General features: G+C 36.4%; 1 protein-coding gene across 1 annotated transcript in view; it reads left to right on the forward strand.

The window, feature by feature from the left end:
* Nucleotides 1-19,421, forward strand: part of LOC103964926 (BEACH domain-containing protein B) — a 31,651-nt gene that overhangs the window by 9,868 nt on the left and 2,362 nt on the right. The window contains 30 exon segments of the mRNA XM_048583158.1: nt 348-803; nt 911-1,069; nt 1,158-1,307; nt 2,347-2,502; nt 2,693-2,734; nt 2,831-3,175; nt 4,476-4,649; nt 4,804-4,929; nt 4,931-4,965; nt 5,064-5,379; nt 5,511-5,940; nt 6,129-6,465; nt 6,628-6,816; nt 8,229-8,490; nt 8,649-8,840; nt 8,919-9,137; nt 9,250-9,426; nt 10,058-10,173; nt 12,270-12,734; nt 12,884-13,097; nt 13,635-13,856; nt 14,014-14,481; nt 14,576-14,905; nt 14,989-15,441; nt 15,542-15,588; nt 15,681-15,774; nt 17,181-17,387; nt 18,753-18,878; nt 18,983-19,240; nt 19,242-19,355. Of these exon segments, the coding sequence (XP_048439115.1) occupies nt 348-803; nt 911-1,069; nt 1,158-1,307; nt 2,347-2,502; nt 2,693-2,734; nt 2,831-3,175; nt 4,476-4,649; nt 4,804-4,929; nt 4,931-4,965; nt 5,064-5,379; nt 5,511-5,940; nt 6,129-6,465; nt 6,628-6,816; nt 8,229-8,490; nt 8,649-8,840; nt 8,919-9,137; nt 9,250-9,426; nt 10,058-10,173; nt 12,270-12,734; nt 12,884-13,097; nt 13,635-13,856; nt 14,014-14,481; nt 14,576-14,905; nt 14,989-15,441; nt 15,542-15,588; nt 15,681-15,774; nt 17,181-17,387; nt 18,753-18,878; nt 18,983-19,240; nt 19,242-19,355 (6,879 nt within the window).

Below are 19,421 nucleotides of genomic sequence, written 5' to 3' on the forward strand. Positions count from 1 at the left end.
TGTGCAAGGGGAAAACAACTTGTCAATGTCCTCAGAGTAGTTGTAGTACTGGGCAGCGCTATGGGCTTCTGTATCTCCTATTTTTAGGAATATACCTCTATCGACCATTTTATTAGATTGGAAGGCTGCATTATCTTGATCAATCTTAGTCCTTTTATAAATGTAGCCTTATGTATTTTTGTTTTGTTTTGTTTTGTGTTCATGGTGGATTACATGTCCCCTTACAGCTCTTATTTTGAAATAAAATCTTGTACTTTGATAACAAAAAAATTGCAGTACTTCAAATCAACACCTGCTTCATAGTTTCTGCATCTTTCCTTACTTCTTGCCTCTTTTCTGTATGGCAGCCTGAATTATCTGCTTTGTTAGATGCTCTTGAACACTCTGCTTGCAATCCTGAAGTTGCTAGTGTTCTTGCCAAGAGTCTGCGTCGCGTGTTACAGCTTTCAGCTGAGAAAACTGTTGCTTCTTTTAAGGCAGTTAATGCATTTCCTCGTGTGCTTAAAGTTGCTTGCATTCAAGCCCAAGAGTCAAGAAGTTTTGGCAATATAAGCCCTTCTCTTGAAAAAAATATTGATGAAGTGGTGCCAAGTCATCAGGGATCCAAATCACATCAGACAATGCAAAGATGGCTTAAATGCATGGAGACATCCATGGAGCTCTATATGGAATTTTTCTCAACAGCAGAAGATGCTAGAAGTTTGGTTCTGCATAGCGCTGAATGTATTGGTTATTTATTTGATTTGTTCTGGGAAGAAGGTTTCAGGGATAATGTGCTTAGGCATATATTTGAGCTGATGAAGGTATTCCTTTATATCTTGTGTTCATTTGATATGTATTTCTTGACTGTTAGTGTTTATAAGCTGATTAACTTTAATTCTATATTGAATTTTGATATATTACTTTTTAGATTGTACCATCATCTGAAGAGGATCAGAGAGCAAAATTACAATTATTTTCTAAATACTTGGAAACGTTCACTCAAATAAAGGAACGAGAGAAAAGCTTTGCAGAACTGTCTATCAATTTACTTGTTGGAATGAGAGATTTGCTCAAGATTGATCCTGTGGTATAATCCAATGCCTTGATTTTGCTTTCATCTTCAGTAGTCATTTTGTTTGAAGTTCCAATATCTCATCAGTATTTGTTTTACACAGTACTATCAGACTTTATTTCGTGATGGAGAGTGCTTTTTGCACGTTGTCTCTTTACTAAATGGTAACCTTGAGGAGCGTAGTGGAGAAAACTTGGTTCTGAATGTTCTTCAAACTCTTACCTGTCTGCTTGCAAGCAATGATACATCAAAGGTATTTCAATTTTTAAACCTAGATGGACATCTTTTCCATCTTTTTCTTGTATTTAGTGTTCCTTTTTTATTCTTAGAAAAAGTTTGTTTCCACAAAAGAAGGTAATCCTTTTTCTCTCATGGTTACTGTCTCTCTTTGTTTGGTCGTATAGAAGCTTGAATGCTTGATTTATGTCTTGTTGGTTCAAAGAAGATGTTGAATTTAGTTTCATGATGTCATCCAGAAGCATTCACTGTACATTGCATTTTTTATTTGACTTTGTGGATGTGGCAGTACCATGGAGAATAGAACATCAATTGAATATGCATTATGCACACATAAACTTTTTTGAGTTCCTGCTGATCACAAAGAGAACAACACTGAAAGAAGAATTACAAAACTACAGCATTCTAGTCCAAATAAATAGCGTGAAAAGTCCAATCCGCCTTGGAGCCTACAAGGATGACCAAGAACCCTGTCCCACAATCCCAACATCTTTAATAAGGAACCCTGTCTCTCTAACAGTTTCACACACACACACACACACACACACACACACACACGGAGTCCAAGCCTCCTCAGAGCCTACAAGGATGACCAAGAATGCTGTCCCACACCCCCAACATCTTCAATAAGGAACCCTGTCTATCAAACATTGTCACACACACACACAGAGGTGTGGGCTGTAAAAATGGTGAGTGGCCTTTGAATTTTTGGGGTTCCTTTAGGGGAACATCATGATCTTTGAACTTCTGGGATCCTGCAGTGGTAAAAGGGATCATCAAATATGTTAATTAAAGAGAATTGTCTTGAATCTCAACCTTTGGCTAATTTCTACATTGTACATGTTGATTTTTATTAGATTCAACAAAAGATTTGTTACCCATTAAGAAAGAATTCTTTTTATACATTTGTCTTTCCTAGGTTGCTTGACTCTCAAATATGCCAGCATTATTATGTAAGCATATGCATTTGATATTTGGGTACTACAATTTCCTTTTCTTGTTCATTATTCTAGGCTTCTAGTTACTAATGTTGACTGGGTGATATATTTTTGCAGGCTACATTTAGAGTTCTTGCAGGCAAGGGATACCAGACATTGCAAAGCTTACTGTTGGAGTTTTGTCAGTCACGCTCAAGTGAAGGACTTTTGAATGCTTTGCTTGATATGCTTGTTGATGGAAAGTTTGATATGAAATCAGGCCCTAAAATAAAGGTGTCTACCTAAAGCAAACCTTATCCAGAAAGTTTTTAATATCCTCTTTCAGGACTTTTCATTTCCATAATGCCCACAGATTTATTTGTTGTTTATGAGTTTTATACTTGCGCCAACTATGGCTATGGAATTAAATTCCTGTGTCCTGCTTCTTGTAATTATATTTTCTTTTTCACTTCTCTCCGTGCAGAATGAAGACGTGATTATACTTTATCTGCGTGTTTTGCGAGAGGTTGGTGATCATTTCTATTTTTGTTCTCTATCATGTCCAAATTTCCCAAAGTCTATGTCTTTCTATATCATTGCTTTCTATTTTATGATTGGGCAGAGCAGTGACTCGTTGCAGCATAACGGGCTGGATGTGTTTCAACAACTACTGAGGGATTCCATTTCCAATCGGGCTTCCTGCGTCAGAGCAGGAATGCTTAATTTTCTTCTTGATTGGTTTTCACAAGAAGACAATGATAGTGTCATCTTGAAAATTGCCCAACTAATTCAGGTCGTTGGTGGACATAGCACATCTGGAAAAGACATTCGCAAAATCTTTGCCCTTCTCCGAAGTGAGAAAATTGGGAATCAACAAAACTATTGCTCACTATTGTTGTCCAGTGTTTTGTCAATGCTAAATGAAAAGGGTCCTACTGCCTTCTTTGACTTCACTGGGAATGATTCTGTAAGTCCAACTCTGTCTTCGGAAGCTCCTTTGTTTTTCTTTCTTTTTTATTTTTTTATTATTTTTTTATTTTTAAAATGTTGTTACAAGAAACAAGAAGTTGATTGAATGAAGTGGAAAACAAGACGGACAAGGAGTCCATCAAGAGCAACCACCTAAAATTATAACCAATACACAACCCAAAGGGAGTAGAATGAAAATGAGGTGGTACTTCCAAGTTCGGACTAGTAGTTCAGTTTGATCTTTTGAATTGTTTGAAAACTTGGGACCAATGCTAACATACTAATAAAATCCTGCTAAAAAATTCCAAGTAATTAAAAGTAGCCCTATTGCGCATATTCTTCAAAGTTAAGAGTAGGTTGTAGGTCATCACCATCCCCTTAATTTTGTCTATTCTAAATTCTAATGTGTTCTGAAGTTCAAAGTAATTAAAAGTAGCCTAACTGTACTATTATGCATATTCTTAAAAGTTAAAAGTAGGTTTTAGGTCGCCACCATCCCCATAATTTTGTCTAGTCTAATGTGTTCTCTTCTTTTGGTTGGTATGTCAACTGAATACATATCATGGTTTGAAATAACAGTTTTTATTTCAAGTTTGAGGCTTTGTGGGGTTGTTTGGTGATGGCAGTTTTTTGGAACATTTGGTTGGAGAGTAATAGAAGAATTTTTTAGGATTACAAGGGAGTGGGCGTAAATGAACTATGGGATACAGTTAAATACCAGGCAGCTCTTTGGGCATCAGTTCCAAATGAATTCAGGGATGATTCTCATTCTTCTGTAATGATGGTTGTGTTAACAGCTGCAATATGAGTTTGGATTCAAGTTTTGATTTTTGTATATTAGTCCTATTTGAGAGGTCTGGTTTAGTACTTTAGGTTTAGTTGGTGGATTTCTTATCCACTTTTTGTAAATTCTACTGTTGTTAATGAGAGTTGTTTTGTTGACCGAAAAAATGGTTTTATTTACTTACTCTTGGTTTTGGATGCTTGCTTTATGTATATTGATACTATTCTCTAAAAGGTCATGTCTTGTGTCATCCTTATCCCAAAAGTTTAAGTAGGTCTGATTCATCGATATTATCATATGAATAAAACGTTTAAAGATAACTCCCTCTCAATTGTAGCCTCCCTCATACTTCATAAACTCTAAACTCTAGACCCTACATATGTACAATTTTTCCTGTTCTGTTTTATATTGTTAATTGTTTTGTGCTATTTGAAATGCTATAGATTATTTTATCTGTTGTATCTTGTGTCTGATCCTCTCTCTCTCTCCCACTCTCTCTCTTGTTTGCTTGTAGGGGATCATAATAAAAACGCCTGTGCAGTGGCCTCTGAATAAAGGATTTTCTTTTTCATGTTGGCTTCGCGTGGAGAATTTCCCCAGAAGTGGAAAAATGGGTCTTTTCAATTTTCTTGCAGAAAATGGACGAGGGTGTATGGCTGCACTTGCAAAGGACAAGCTTGTTTATGAGGTAAATATATTGTTGGGGGCTATGTTCTCGTGCTTGACTCATATTCTAAATGTGGATGTGTTCAATCTTGTTGCTATTTTAGTCATTTTCATTTACTATATCCTAAAGCTTACCACCAGTGTCATGCCACTAATGATGTCTTTCATGATTCCAGTCAATGAATCTGAAGCGACAATCGGTCCAGTTACAGGTTAATATTGTTAGAAAGAAATGGCATTTTCTATGTATAACTCATAGCATTGGAAGAGCATTTTCTGGGGGTAGCTTATTGAGGTGTTACTGTGGATGGTGATCTCGTTTCTTCTGAAAGATGCAGGTTGGAGGCTACCTCCGTTCTTCCTTCACATGTGGATTTGTTTTATCTTTTGTCTAGTTACAAATATTATCCCTTACTTTCATACTTTTGTGTTTCAGATATGCCAAAGTTAATGAATTATTAACAAGTTGTAGAATTGGCGCAAAATTTGATATACCCCTGCATGACGACGATTTGGCTCTGGAATCTGTAAAAGATTCACATCCTTTCCTCGGTCAGATTGGTCCTGTTTATGTATTTAATGATGCCATTTCTTCTGAGCAAGTTCAGGGCATATATTCTCTTGGACCAAGCTACATGTATTCGTTTCTTGACAGTGAAGCTGCCTCATCTAAGGATAACCCAGTGCTTAGTGGGATCCTTGATGCCAAAGATGGTCTTGCATCAAAAATTCTTTTTGGACTTAATGCACAGGTTCTCTCTTATTGTCTTATTAGAAAACTAGTTCTCTATAATCTTTCGTGTCTGTTTATGAAGTAACCCTAATCCATTAGTTATCCTATAAGGAAAAAGGAGTACGCTAAGCAGTTGGTCTCTTCTTTCAGGCATGTGATGGCAGGAAACTCTTTAATGTTTCACCAATGCTGGACCATGTATCAGATAAGAACTCATTTGAAGCAACTGTGATGGTTGGCACGCAGCAATGCTCCAGACGCTTATTGCAACAGATAATTTACTGTGTTGGAGGTGTATCAGTGTTTTTTCCTCTTATTGCCCAGTCTGAAAAATATGAAAGTGAAGAAAGTGGGAAATTTGAGCATACATTGCCTATTATCACGAGAGAACGGGTGACTGCTGAAGTTATTGAGCTCATAGCTTCTGTTCTAGATGAGAACTTAGCTAATCAACAACAGATGCATCTTCTCTCTGGATTCTCAATACTAGGGTTCTTGTTGCAATCAGTTCCTCCTCAGCAGCTTAATTTGGAAACACTTTCAGCCTTAAAACATCTATTTTATGTCGTCGCAAACTGCGGTATATATCATTAACTGTTTCTCAATTCTCATATAAACGGTTCTTCTCAAAAAAAAAAAAAAAAAAAAAAATCTCATATAAACCGCTAATACGTATATCTGTATTTCTTTTATCCCATGTAAATTGTGCCGAAGTTTCTGAATCATTCATTTGCCCAGATTTATTTATTCTCCTTTTTTTACCTTTAGGCTTGGCGGAGCTGCTTACTAAAGAGGCTATATCCAGCATATTTCTTAACCCTCTCATCTGGTTGTATACGGCTTATAAGGTGCAGCGTGAATTATACATGTTTCTCATCCAGCAGTTTGATAATGACCCAAGGTTACTTAAAAGCCTTTGCCGGCTCCCCCGTGTTATTGATATAATACGCCAATTTTATTGGGATAATCCAAAATCTCGATTTTCTGTTGGAAACACGCCTCTTCTTCATCCCATCACAAAACAAGTTCTTGGGGAGAGACCCAGTAATGAAGAGATACGAAAAATTCGTCTTGTTTTGTTGAGCCTTGGTGAAATGAGCCTCAGGTATGGCTCTTCGCTTCATTAGAAGGATTTTGTTGTTTCCAAACATATAGCTATGATCATGTTTTTTCTGTTCCAACAAACAAATTTAACATAACAGACTATCATGTCTTGTTCATTTCATGTTTTAAGTGAAATCTTAAAAATGTCCTGGGTAATATGCAGGCAGAAAATTGCAGCCGCAGATATAAGAGCTTTAATAGCTTTTTTCGAAACAAGTCAGGATTCAACCTGTATCGAGGATGTTTTACATATGCTTGTTCGAGCACTTTCTCAAAAACCACTGCTTGCAGCTTTCCTGGAGCAGGTGAACCTGATTGGTGGTTGTCACATGTTTGTTAATCTTCTTCAGAGGTATGCATTGAATATTATGAATTCAATGATGTATAAATTAAATCTTCACACTAGAGCATGTGGGTAAGACCTTATTTTCAAGTGTTCTCTTACTCTCTGTCTGGACGAGGGACTTTCAAAGTAACAAGGAACTTTAGACTGAATTATCAAAAATGCACTAGAACACTACCAATGAACTACCCAAGCACTACAAAGCTAGTATTAAAACATTACAAATGAACTACAAAGGCACTAAACAAAGGACTTTCAAATGACACCTTTCTAGGAATCATTTGAAAGTTATCTTAATTGTAATGCATCTAGTCATTTTCAAGTCTGTCTATCTAGTTTTTGTAGAACACTGCTTACAAATTTAGCCTAAGTTCCATGGAACTTTAAAGTCCATCCAAATGCACCATAAGAACTCAATTATTACTTGGGGTGCTTTGATTGTGGAACTACTGCTTTCCCGAAGTGTGCATCAATAAGAATAGACTTGGAAGAATTTGAGAAACATGATTACTTCAAAAGGCAATTATTTTTACCGTTAAAAGTAGTCTGGTACTTAAACTAAATTGGCTCAAAAGATTAGTGATGACTTAAAGGATTTAGAGAATTGACAACAATACTGATAAAGCTATACGTATATATATTGTTTTTTCTGTATGTTACGGTCTATAGCTATATAATTACTGGTCTGTCTAGAGTAATAGGGAAACCTAGGATTGATCTGGTGAAATGCACCACCCTTCCATAATTGGCATTTTATTTCATAGAAAAGAGAAAATCTCTTTAAAATCTTTAAATGAATACAAAGTTGAGAACAAGTAATACAAAGTTGAGAACAAGTAGTCCCCCTGAAAGACACAAATTTGAAGCTAACTACCAGAGATGGAACATTTTAGATTCTGACCATATCACAACACAATGCAGTGAACTACCGTAGAGCTGGCTTCTAGTAAACTAAAATAGCAGAAAAAGGATAGAGCTGTTCTGGAAATACAGATACCCAAAAGCCAAAATCTGATTTTACCACAAAGTACCTCCACACCCACCATAACTTTAATGCTTCTTCAATTTCTCTCCACCCAAAGAACCCCTCCTATCACCAAATACCACATGCTTATTGCTCAACAAAGAGTGATGATGTTGCTTCCAGATATAATTGCACGATTGCAAAAATATTATCTAAATATGTTTCTCAATGATTAATGGTGAGTTTTTGCTCAAATTGCTTATTGGTTTCTCCTCGAATAAGTCTTATATGATTGTAAATTACTATAAGTAACTGAGGCGGAAAAATCTTTTTCTTTTCTAGACCATTGTTTCAGAATACAGTCACTTATATGTCGTTAAAAGTATAGATCGATAAGAAACACGACCTATGCTGTTATATATTGTCATCTGATTTTGTTTTTCATCTCTTGCCATAGGGAATATGAACCTATTAGATTGCTCAGCTTGCAACTCCTTGGGAGACTTTTGGTTGGTCTTCCATCTGAGAAGAAGGGAGCAAGATTTTTTAATCTTGCAGTTGGAAGATCTCGGTTTCTTTCAGATGGCCAAAAAAAAATTAGTATGAAGATGCTACCAATTTTTTCAGCCATGTCTGATAGGTTATTCAGGTTTCCACAAACAGATAACTTGTGTGCTTCGTTGTTTGATGCTCTTCTTGGTGGTGCTAGCCCCAAACAGGTACTTGAAACACAGTTTTAGAAAATTAGAAAGCAAAAAATAAAAAATTTGCAGTTCATCCTGTCATTGTAGCTGTGCAATTATTGTTGCATTCTTGTTTTGATTTTTCAAACAGGATACTGGGCAAACTTACTTGAGAATTGATTTCGGATTTACAGGTGTTACAGAAACACCACCAGGTTGAAAGGCAGAGAAGCAAAGCAAATAGCACTCATTTTCTCCTTCCACAAATTTTGGTTCTTATTTTCAGATTCCTGTCTGGCTGTGAGGATGCAGGTTCAAGAATGAAAATTATCAGAGACATACTTGATCTTCTTGATTCTGATCCTTCAAATGTTGAAGCTTTTATGGTATTTAGCGCTACAAGTGTTTTATAGTGTACTTTCTCTTATTTTATTAAATTCTCCTAACTGAATTGTTTTGAATAGGAATTTGGCTGGAATGCCTGGTTAACAGCTTGTGTAAAGCTTGGTGTATTCAAAAACTACAAGGTTAATCCCCAAGACCAAGATGACAATGAGAAAAACGAGCAAGATATGGTGAGGAATCTGTTTGGTGTAGTTCTTTGTTACTATGTACATTCTGTCAAAGGTGGGTGGCAGCAGTTAGAAGATACAGTGACTTTCCTGCTAATGCAGTGTGAACATGTACGTTAAAATCCACTGTGCTATTCTACATCTCTTATTAATTATAGACTTTATATGATCTCAAGTTTTATTTTTATTTATTTTTTTATTTTTTTTCTACTTTTTCTGGCAGGGGGGCATTTCATTTCGATACTTGCTTCAAGATATATATAAGGATTTGATCATTAAACTTGTGGAATTGTCTTCTGAAGAGAATATCTTCATCTCTCAACCATGCCGGGACAACACGTTATACCTTCTAAGACTGGTCGATGAGATGCTTATCTCTGAAATAGACCAAAAACTTCCGGTAATCAGCTTACTTGGAATTGAGATCATAATATCCTAACTACTTCCATGCTCCACGACACCACCCAAGCTTAAGTAGAAATAAAAAAGAACAATGAATACAATAATTTATCATTTTACAAAAGTACATAAACAGATCTGCGTTGTAGTCAGTTTGCTAAATCAACTGCTTCAATTAGTGGATACTCCATGATCACGTGACACTCCAATTGCATTTCTCTAACTTCAGTCTTCCTATTCTGATTTATTAAGATGCTCTCCATCTTTCCTCGGCTGTGGATAGATGACTTGAAATTCAAAATATGACCAGTTATTCTTATCTCTTGGCAATCACATCACAGTTCTAAACTTTCACATCACATGCTCACTTATTTCACCAGTTTTCTGTTATGTCAACTACACCAATATTTCCCAATGGGTATGTTGGACGAACTCTGGTGACAGTCAGCCAATGCAGTTGATGGTTCCTTAAATTTTCTTTCAGTAATGAATTGTTAACCATCTGCTTCTATATGCATACACAAAAGCATTGCTTAATTGGTTTTCAATGCTATGAAATGGCTTGTAATTTTCTGTTTATTTCATTTTAGTTGCAGAGGTGAGACTATCAATTAAATTTGACTTTCTTGTAGTTTCCGGCAAGTAACTCTGACTTTTCCCTGGATTCGCTGGAGCTAGAACGCCATAAAGATTATGGCTCTGCCTTGTATGAAGTGCTAGAAGGAGAAATTGATAGCCAAACATCCAGGTACTAGCTTCTGGAGTTGCCACTTTTATTTTTGAAATTGATGCCCATTATGATATCAGTCGCTAATACTGTCTGTGTGGATTTAACCTATCTAGATGAATCTGCTTAAATTTAATTTTGCCAGATGAATAGTGTTAATGTTGTCATAATAGTTGTATGTAGTTATGCCAGTCTGCACTGGAGGGAGTCTAGTACTGAGGGCATTCTGGGATGGTGCTCTGTCTGTCGGTTTAGGTTTTCTATTTGGGTTTAGATGTTTCTGCTGCTGTTTTAGGTGTTACATGGCCTACTTGTAGATTTCTCTAGAGGTAAATAGAATTTGTGACCCGAAACCCTTAGGGCCTGTTTGGTGTCCTTCTTGGATTCTATTTCATGTTCAAAAATGATGAATGTGGCTAAATTACTTAATACTCATTCGTTTCAAAAACAAAAAACTGGATCCAAGAAGGATACCGAACAACCCCTTAGGTTTTCTGTTTGGGTTTTTATATTTCTGCTGCTGTTTTAGGTGTTTCATGGCGTACTTGTAGATTTCCCTACAGGTAAAGAGAATAACGTGATCTATTATTCTTCTCTCGAAGGAGGATTAAATAGTACATAGTTGATTACAAGGAAAGAAAAGAAAGGCTAGCAGTCAACTCCCATGAAAAAAGCCTATAACTATGCTAATCGGCCAATTTTGGACTATTAAACATATAAATGTAAACGCTACTTGTCCATGCTTCTTGTAATTCCTTCTGTGTTCACCAAATAGAACTTGTGTTTCTTATCAAAATAAAAAATAGTTTGTATGCAGTTATGCTACACCACTACTTAGGTAATCTGATGATCTGTCTATTAACCATTTTTTTATTGAAGAGAGATGCCTTTTATTCAATGTGACAGGATGTGAGCGTACAAATTACATTAAGACTGCCAAACTCTTATCTCTGACTGGCTTTTTACTCTATTCAGTTTAAGACAGCATAAAAAGATGAAGGAAAAAAATAAAAAAAATTCACATCCCTATACTCAATCTAAACACAAGCCCATCATAACACCCAAACAGAACTCTATCCCCCAATTCCTCTACCTCATGTCCTTATGTTTTTGTTTGTCGTCGTACAGATGACCCATATTATACTGATTCCTCATATAATAAATCTGGGGAGCTGATTTTCGCATACCCTTTTTAGCCTCTCACATGCTTCTTTATTTCTGGCCATTAGATTGAATAAATCAAACAGAAACAACAGAAAAGATTAAACAGGGGTGTGTGGAAGGAGAAAAAGCGTGTATTTATCATTTTCGTATATATTTACTTAGATTTGAAAAAGCGGCGACACTTTATAAAATTTTATTAGACTCCAAAGCAAGTGTTCAATTTTCTCCATGCGTTTTAAATTAATAAGCCAGGAAAATACTTGTGCATTATTTTGTTTGGATATTTTTAACTCTAGGTGAATAGAATGCGTATAATCCCCTGGCCATACATGAGTAGTTAGATTCATAAGCATAATTTAATTCTGTTCTTGACTTGATGCATTGTTCATCTACACAAGATATTTGTGAGTCTCCTCAAAAGGGCAACATGCCCAAATCTCCAATCACTGGGAAAGGACAAAGATTTACAAAATTGTGGTGGTTAAACTCTGATGTTTGTGGTCCATGTTGGCTACATCAAAGGAAGAATTCTCTTAGTTTATGACATTCTTCAGCGATAACTCTTGGTTGGATTTAGGAGCCTAGGAGGTTTCTCGTTTCAATTCTGAAGTTCTTGTGCAGTTTCCTTTGTTTATTTGTATTTTCTTTTGGACCGAGACAATGTTGGATTCTAGGACTTGTACCATTATCACTATCATTCCTTTTCAGTTTCGAATGATTTTAAGAATTACTCTCTTTCTCACATACTATGGGATATGTTAGCAGTTGTAAAGTGATTTGGGTTGAGGTTTTCCTACTTGTAATCAGATCCTCTTGAGAGATTTTCTTGTTCTGTTCTTGGTGGATTTCTTATCCACTTCTGTGTATTTCATTTTTAATAAATTGTTATAGTTTCTTCTCAAAAAAAAAAAATGATGAATACAATTCATGGTCTGATTGACTTATTTTTTTAGGATCCCCGGTAGTTACAAGCAGCCAATCAATAATGCAGATGACATAGTAAATGACAAGTGGTGGAATATGTATGACAATTTGTGGATTATCATAAGTGAGATGAATGGTAAGGGACCAAGCAAGACATCCCCCAAGCCATCACCATCTGCAGGTCCATCTTTGGGCCAAAGAGCACGTGGCTTAGTAGAATCTCTTAATATTCCTGCTGCGGAGGTAGCTGCAGTTGTTGTATCAGGAGGGATAGGCAGTGCTCTAGGTGGCAAACCTAACAAAAATGTTGACAAGGCAATGCTCTTGCGAGGGGAAAGGTGCCCAAGAATTATTTTTAGACTTGTCATCCTATATCTATGCAGATCTTCTCTGGAAAGAGCATCACGTTGCGTCCAACAGGTCATTTCGCTTTTGCCATGTCTCTTGGCAGCTGATGACGAGCAAAGCAAAAGCAGATTGCAGCTGTTCATTTGGTAACCACTTTTCACCTTTGAGGTTTCTAACCAAGTTCACTGATAATAAGAAAAAACAATTTGTTCTAAATTTTTTTTTGGGGTGGGGGGAACTCTGATTTCTTTGTTATAGTGTTATTCACAAAAATTTAACTTAACATTGTGGCCAGGGCTTTGCTTGTGGTTAGGTCGCAGTTTGGAATGTTGGATGATGGTGCTCGTTTTCATGTGATATCACACTTGATTCGAGAAACTGTCAACTTTGGCAAATCAATGCTGGCTACTAGCATGATGGGGAGAGAGGACTCCTTGGACTCGGGAAATAGTGTAAAAGAAACAGGATCTATTCAGAATTTAATTCAGAGGGATCGAGTGCTAGCAGCAGTGCGTCTTGCAAGTTATTTTAGAGATGTTATATATATTATCTTCTGTCCCCACACTCACACTAATTTAAATGTTATGGGTCTGATATACAGCGTTAATGTATAAAATTTTGTCAAGCCATGCCGAAACGTCGCACGTAAATTAGGTCCATATGTGCTTTGTCCATGTGGTGCCATGCACGATTGACCTAGACCTAGGGCTGAACGTGCCCATGCTTGTTTCATGTTTTTGAACGGGCCCCCTATGGTTTTCCTTTCATAGAACACAAATTTATAAAATGAATCTTAGTTACAGAGGTAGTATTAACTAGTAAGGTTAGAAATATTTTAATTGTTCTACTTGACAGATTAAGAAATGAGAATAAAACGCGATATTACCAAAATAAATAAGTAAAATGCGGAATAACTGTACCATTTGAAATTAAAACATGGTTTATTATTTAATTTGAGATATAAGATAAAATAAAATAATAAGAGGCAAAATATTTGTTGTAATCCTATGTCATCTACTGTTTTACTGTTTGGTTTTATTTTTCAGGTAGCTGATGAGGCAAAATATACAAAGTCATTAGATACAGATCGTCAAAGGCAGTTGTGTGAGCTCCAACTTAGGATGGATGAAAATTCCTCTGCAGAATCTAATACCAGGAAAGCTTTTGAAGATGAGATACAGAGTAGCTTGGCCTCCATTCTTGCTTTAGATGACAGCAGAAGAGCTGCATTCCGGCTCACTCATGAGGAGGAGCAACAAAATGTTGCTGTATGTGGCCCATTCTTTTCTGTTATTGAACATAACTTTTCAAAATGAATAATAAACAAGGAACTTGCAACTTCTTTTGTTCATTATTACTGTTGTTTTCTTTTCCGATTTGTGATGCATATTATCAGTGCTTGTCATTACTAACATAATTTTTCAGGAAAAATGGATACACATGTTTCGTGCTTTGATTGATGAGAGAGGTCCATGGTCTGCTAATCCTTTTCCAAATAGTGCTGTGAGGCATTGGAAACTTGACAAGATAGAAGATGCTTGGCGACGTAGGCAAAAGTTGAGACAGAATTATCATTTTGATGAAAAGCTGTGTCATCCTTCATCATCTGTGCCCAGCAATGAGGTTGCACCTCCTGTTAATGAAAGTAAATGTGGTTTCGTTGGGCACATTCCTGAGCAAATGAGGCGGTTTTTGCTGAAAGGGGTATGGAAGATAACTGATGATGGGAGCTCAGAACCAAATGAAATTGATAATGAACTTGGTGGGCAGAAACCCACCCTCCCTAAAGATACTTCAGACAGCCAGTGCTCGGAATTATCCAAAGACAGCGGTGATTGGATGCAGGAAAGAAAAGATTCTTCATCCTCTTCACTTGAGACAGAAACTAGTGAGGTATATTATTTCAGGTTCTTACAAAATCTAGGGAGAGATGATTTTGTGCTATAAAAATGAAATTAAACTTCTAACTTCGGGATTTCTGTTTCAGGTTCTTACATCGGTTCCTTGTGTGCTTGTAACCCCAAAAAGAAAATTAGCTGGACATTTGGCAGTGATGAAAGATGTTTTGCATTTCTTTGGTGAATTTTTGGTTGAAGGTAGTGGAGGATCATCTGTTTTCAGAAATTTCCATGCTTCAAATAATCATGATTTCACCAAACCTGATCAAAAGCAAAAGTCTCTGAAACAGCCTCTATATCTTGGTTTGGATGCTGAGAAGGGAGCCACAGTTGATAAATTTGATGCAACGAATGAAAATGTTCTTAATAGAAAACAGTTAAAAAATATGAAGCGCCACAGGAGATGGAATATTGGCAAGGTTGGAGAAATTTGCATTTAGCTTTTGCTTTTATTATATCTTGCGTATTGTAGTCATCTTTATTTCTTTATTCTTGATCACAGATAAAAGCTGTCTATTGGACTCGTTATTTGCTTCGAAATTCTGCAATAGAGATTTTCTTCAGTGATTCATCTGCACCAGTGTTTTTGAATTTTGCATCCCAGAAGGATGCAAAAGATACTGGAACCTTGATAGTTGCTACCCGAAATGAATATTTGTTTCCAAAAGGAAGTGGTCGGGACAAAAATGGCACTATTTCATTTGTTGATAGACGTGTAGCACTGGAGATGGCAGAAACTGCTCGAGAGAGCTGGAGGAGGAGGGATATGACAAATTTTGAATATCTAATGATTCTCAATACACTGGCTGGAAGATCATATAATGATTTGACCCAATACCCTGTCTTTCCTTGGGTCTTGGCTGATTACTCCTCTGAGGTTCTTGATTTTAACAAGTCTTCCACCTTTCGGGATCTTTCAAAACCGGTTGGAGCACTTGATATGAAGCGATTTGAGGTTGGTTTGTATGTCATAAGTTCTTTGACAAACGTAATCAATTCACATATTTGTGCATCTGTCTTTAACAAAAGTTATGGTGGCGTGCTTCCCAATACAGGTATTTGAAGATAGGTATCGTAGCTTCACTGATCCTGATATACCTAGGTAATATCCAAAGCCAGGTCAAGACTAAACGATTTTTTAGGCCCCAAGTTGTCTTTCTTTCGTTGTCTCACTTGCATTTTTAACATTTGCAGTTTTTACTATGGGTCTCATTACTCAAGCATGGGGATTGTGCTTTATTACCTTCTGAGATTAGAGCCATTTACTTCTCTCCATCGAAATTTACAGGTACTCTTATGGACAGTATCACATACCTTAAGTATCTTATGATATGTTATATGTCTTGTTTTCAACTAAAATAAAGTGATTCCTAGAGAGCCTTTATCTTTTGTGAACAATTTCATCTTCTGACATAATTGTTCTAATAAAATATAGACTACACATATAGTTTCTTCTCAAAAAAAAAAATAAAAAAATAAAAATAAAAAGACTACACACTACATAAACTGCCCCACTACCCTACTTTACATTACCCAACAAACCACATCACTGTATTGCTTTCATGGTTATTTTATCCTTCCATCACCATTTTCCTTTTTCATTTTCTATTTTCATCTTGTGGATATCAAATGGGCAATTTCACATGCATGAAGCGCGATAGTTTATAAATAAGTGGAGGGTTATTCTCATTTAAAAATTTCAAAGTATGAGTTTCTGCCTAATCTTGGAATTCATATCACATTAGTTCTAATTTTACATCTTTCTTAAGTGTGATCTGTGATGTGTGCGTAGCAGTGTTTTCAAAACTAGTTTTGATACTGGCCTAGGCTGTTTTTTTGGGCGGGGCTATAAAAAAAAACCTCTGCCCAGCCAGACTAGGTGGCATAAGGTTGGTGCAAGGTTTTAAAACCTTCTCAGCCTCAATTCGCTATGTACAAGGATCCAGTGGTGGGGAGTTCCTTCGAACGGCACAAAATTTCAGCCATCTCAGATGGCCGGAAATGGAAGTTATAGAGGGGTCAGATCGGAACTCTGGTGAACCTGACCCGCTTAGACTATAAAATATTATAATCTTAGGTACCATGAGGCTGTTGCCTCACGCCTCGAGACTACCCATGAAACGCCTTGGGGCTTTACCCCTCGCCTTTTAAAACATAGGTGCTTGTAAGTTTTTCAGGTGTCAGTTTTTTTTATTAATATTTCTTAGAGGATTCTTTTTGACGTGAGATTTTACCAAAGATATAGAGGTTCTGATGAAGAACATCATCACGAGACACCACAATTGGACAGTAGGACTATAATTTTCGACACATTATATAGGGTTTTCAAAAGACCACTGGCTAATTTAGCTAGATTTGCTAGATGGTGGAATTTTTATCCACTATTTTGTAATTCATGTTATTGTTCTAATAAATTGTTATTTTTTCTTCTCAAAAAAAAAAAAAAAAATCACTGTTTATTAGAAAATTTTATTCTAGTCAGTATTTTCTGAAAATCTAGCTTTATGATTTTTTGAATCTTGTTTCCTATTTCTATATTTAAGGTTATAGAGTTGTTGCTTAAGTGTAGTATCTTTTTATTTATTTATTTATTTTTTTCCTGGAGCTATCGTTATCTCTTATCATTTGTCTACTTTCTTACTGTACTGAATCCTGATTAATGGTCCATGCATTTTACCTGTTTCTTTTTATCAGGGTGGTAAATTTGACCATGCTGACCGTCTCTTTCAAAGCATTGAGGGAACATATCAGAACTGCCTTTCTAATACAAGTGATGTGAAGGAGTTAATACCGGAGTTCTTTTACATGCCAGAGTTTCTTGTCAATTCAAATGCTTATCATTTTGGTGTGAAGCAAGATGGTGAACCTATTGCAGATGTTTGTCTCCCACCCTGGGCCAAGGTATGTCTTAATGAATCCATAAACCCACCTAATCCTTTCAAATGCATACCATTTCCCACCTCTTGGCATGTGGCTAGGAAAAATGGTTTTCTTAATGCCACGTAGATATGTTTACTAAATTACCCTTCCATATCAGCACATTTAACCCAATTTTAACGGATTTGACAAATTCAGGCAGAGCGGAGTGAATATCGAGTTTCAGGGTGTATGGTGGTGATATTTTATTATTTTTGTTTTCGCACCCCGGGGGGGGGGTGGTTGATGAGTTCTAGGGGGCATAGCAAAAAATAAACCTATTTTTTATAAAAGAGGAACTTAGAATGATAGTTGAAACAAACACAGTGAATTTGTACAGTTGCACAAGATCCATCGACCTTGCTTTAATTCAAAGGGTGCCTGTGGAAAGATGTTACGGTGATAGTAGGTGTTGTAGCAATTCAAAATTTTGGACGGTTAATAGCTCATGCAGTTTGAGGAGTGATTAGTGAATCCACTCAAAACCATTCTACATCCTATTTAATTTGGGTGGAAATTGAACCCTGTGACCCTTCTGGGAATGGAAGTGTAGGTTGGCCAAAAGTTACAGTCGCATTCAATGGCAAAGCTTTGACAGTTCTGTAGGAAATCAGTGTGCATATCTATAGAAAATCTACCAAAATCAACAGGTTCTGGAACCACACTGCCTTGACTACAAATCGAGGGTTGTAAAGAACATACTGACCAAGTTGATTATGGTCTACTTCATAGACCAAAAGTGCACTCTAGGCTAACTGATGTGTCTTTGCAGGTAGGAATCGACTACATTTAAGAGAACACTGATAATATGTGAGAAGTAAAAAATTAACACAATAATAAGGGAAACGGTGGACTTGTTTACCCAAATGGATCAGTCATGATACTTGCCTTGGGACTTGATAGTTACACTCACCATTGGCTTACAAATGCACAAGACACAAACCTTTTGTCTGCATGTTTCTAACACATATGACCTTGCCAATTTTTTTCTTTGTTTGATTATAAACAGTTTGCCATCACTGAGACTGCACCATAATAGAATGCATTAAACTTTAACCACATATAATAGGGGTGTCACTCATTATTTTGGAAGCCAGTGTAAAGGATTTCTGCTTTACACATATAACTTTAGAAACTTTTCTTTTGGAATAAGACATCTGAGGTTTGAAGCTCTATTTTCTTTTCTTCATCTTCCATCTTTTCTATGACGTGAGATTTATTCACATAAGATACACCATTTCATTTGCATTGTTTTCTTTTCTTGCTAACTGATCCAATTATATATTCAGGGCTCATCTAATGAATTAGTAACTCTTTTTTTTATATATACTGATCTGATGATTTATTCAGGACTCACCTGAAGAATTTATTAACAAGAACAGAGAAGCCCTTGAAAGCGAATATGTTAGCTCTAATCTACACCATTGGATAGATTTGGTATTTGGTTACAAGCAGCGTGGAAAACCAGCTGTGGAGGTACCTATGTGATAATTCGTGTCCTGAACATTCTCTATTGGTTAATACAACTTCATTACAAATATACTGATCACTGAAAATATTATTGAAAATTTGAAATGCAGGCTGCAAATATTTTTTATTACTTAACGTATGAAGGTGCTGTTGATCTGGAGACCATGGAAGATGATTTGCAAAGGTCAGCTATTGAAGACCAAATTGCAAATTTTGGCCAGACACCAATTCAGATTTTCCGTAAAAAACACCCAAGAAGAGGGCCGCCTATTCCAATTGCACATCCTTTGCGCTTTGCACCTGGTTCTATTAACTTGACTTCCATTGTTTGTAGTACAAGTCATACACGGTCAGCTGCTTTATATGTTCGGACCAGTGGACTCCAATGTTGTTCTTGTAAGCCAGGGTCTCACCTTGTCAGTTAAGATGTGGTTGACAACCTCACTGCAATCTGGTGGAAATTTTACCTTCTCTAGCTCCCAGGTTGGGCTTTTGTTCTATTGTTTATTGTTAAGTTTGATTTGAGTTTTTATGGTAAGTACTTAGAAT

Source organism: the organism of the source record quoted next, unplaced genomic scaffold (assembly GCF_019419815.1).
Source record: "Pyrus x bretschneideri cultivar Hongxiangsu unplaced genomic scaffold, Pyrus_bretschneideri_v1 Contig2, whole genome shotgun sequence".
In the NCBI taxonomy this organism is placed as follows: Eukaryota; Viridiplantae; Streptophyta; class Magnoliopsida; order Rosales; family Rosaceae; genus Pyrus; species Pyrus x bretschneideri.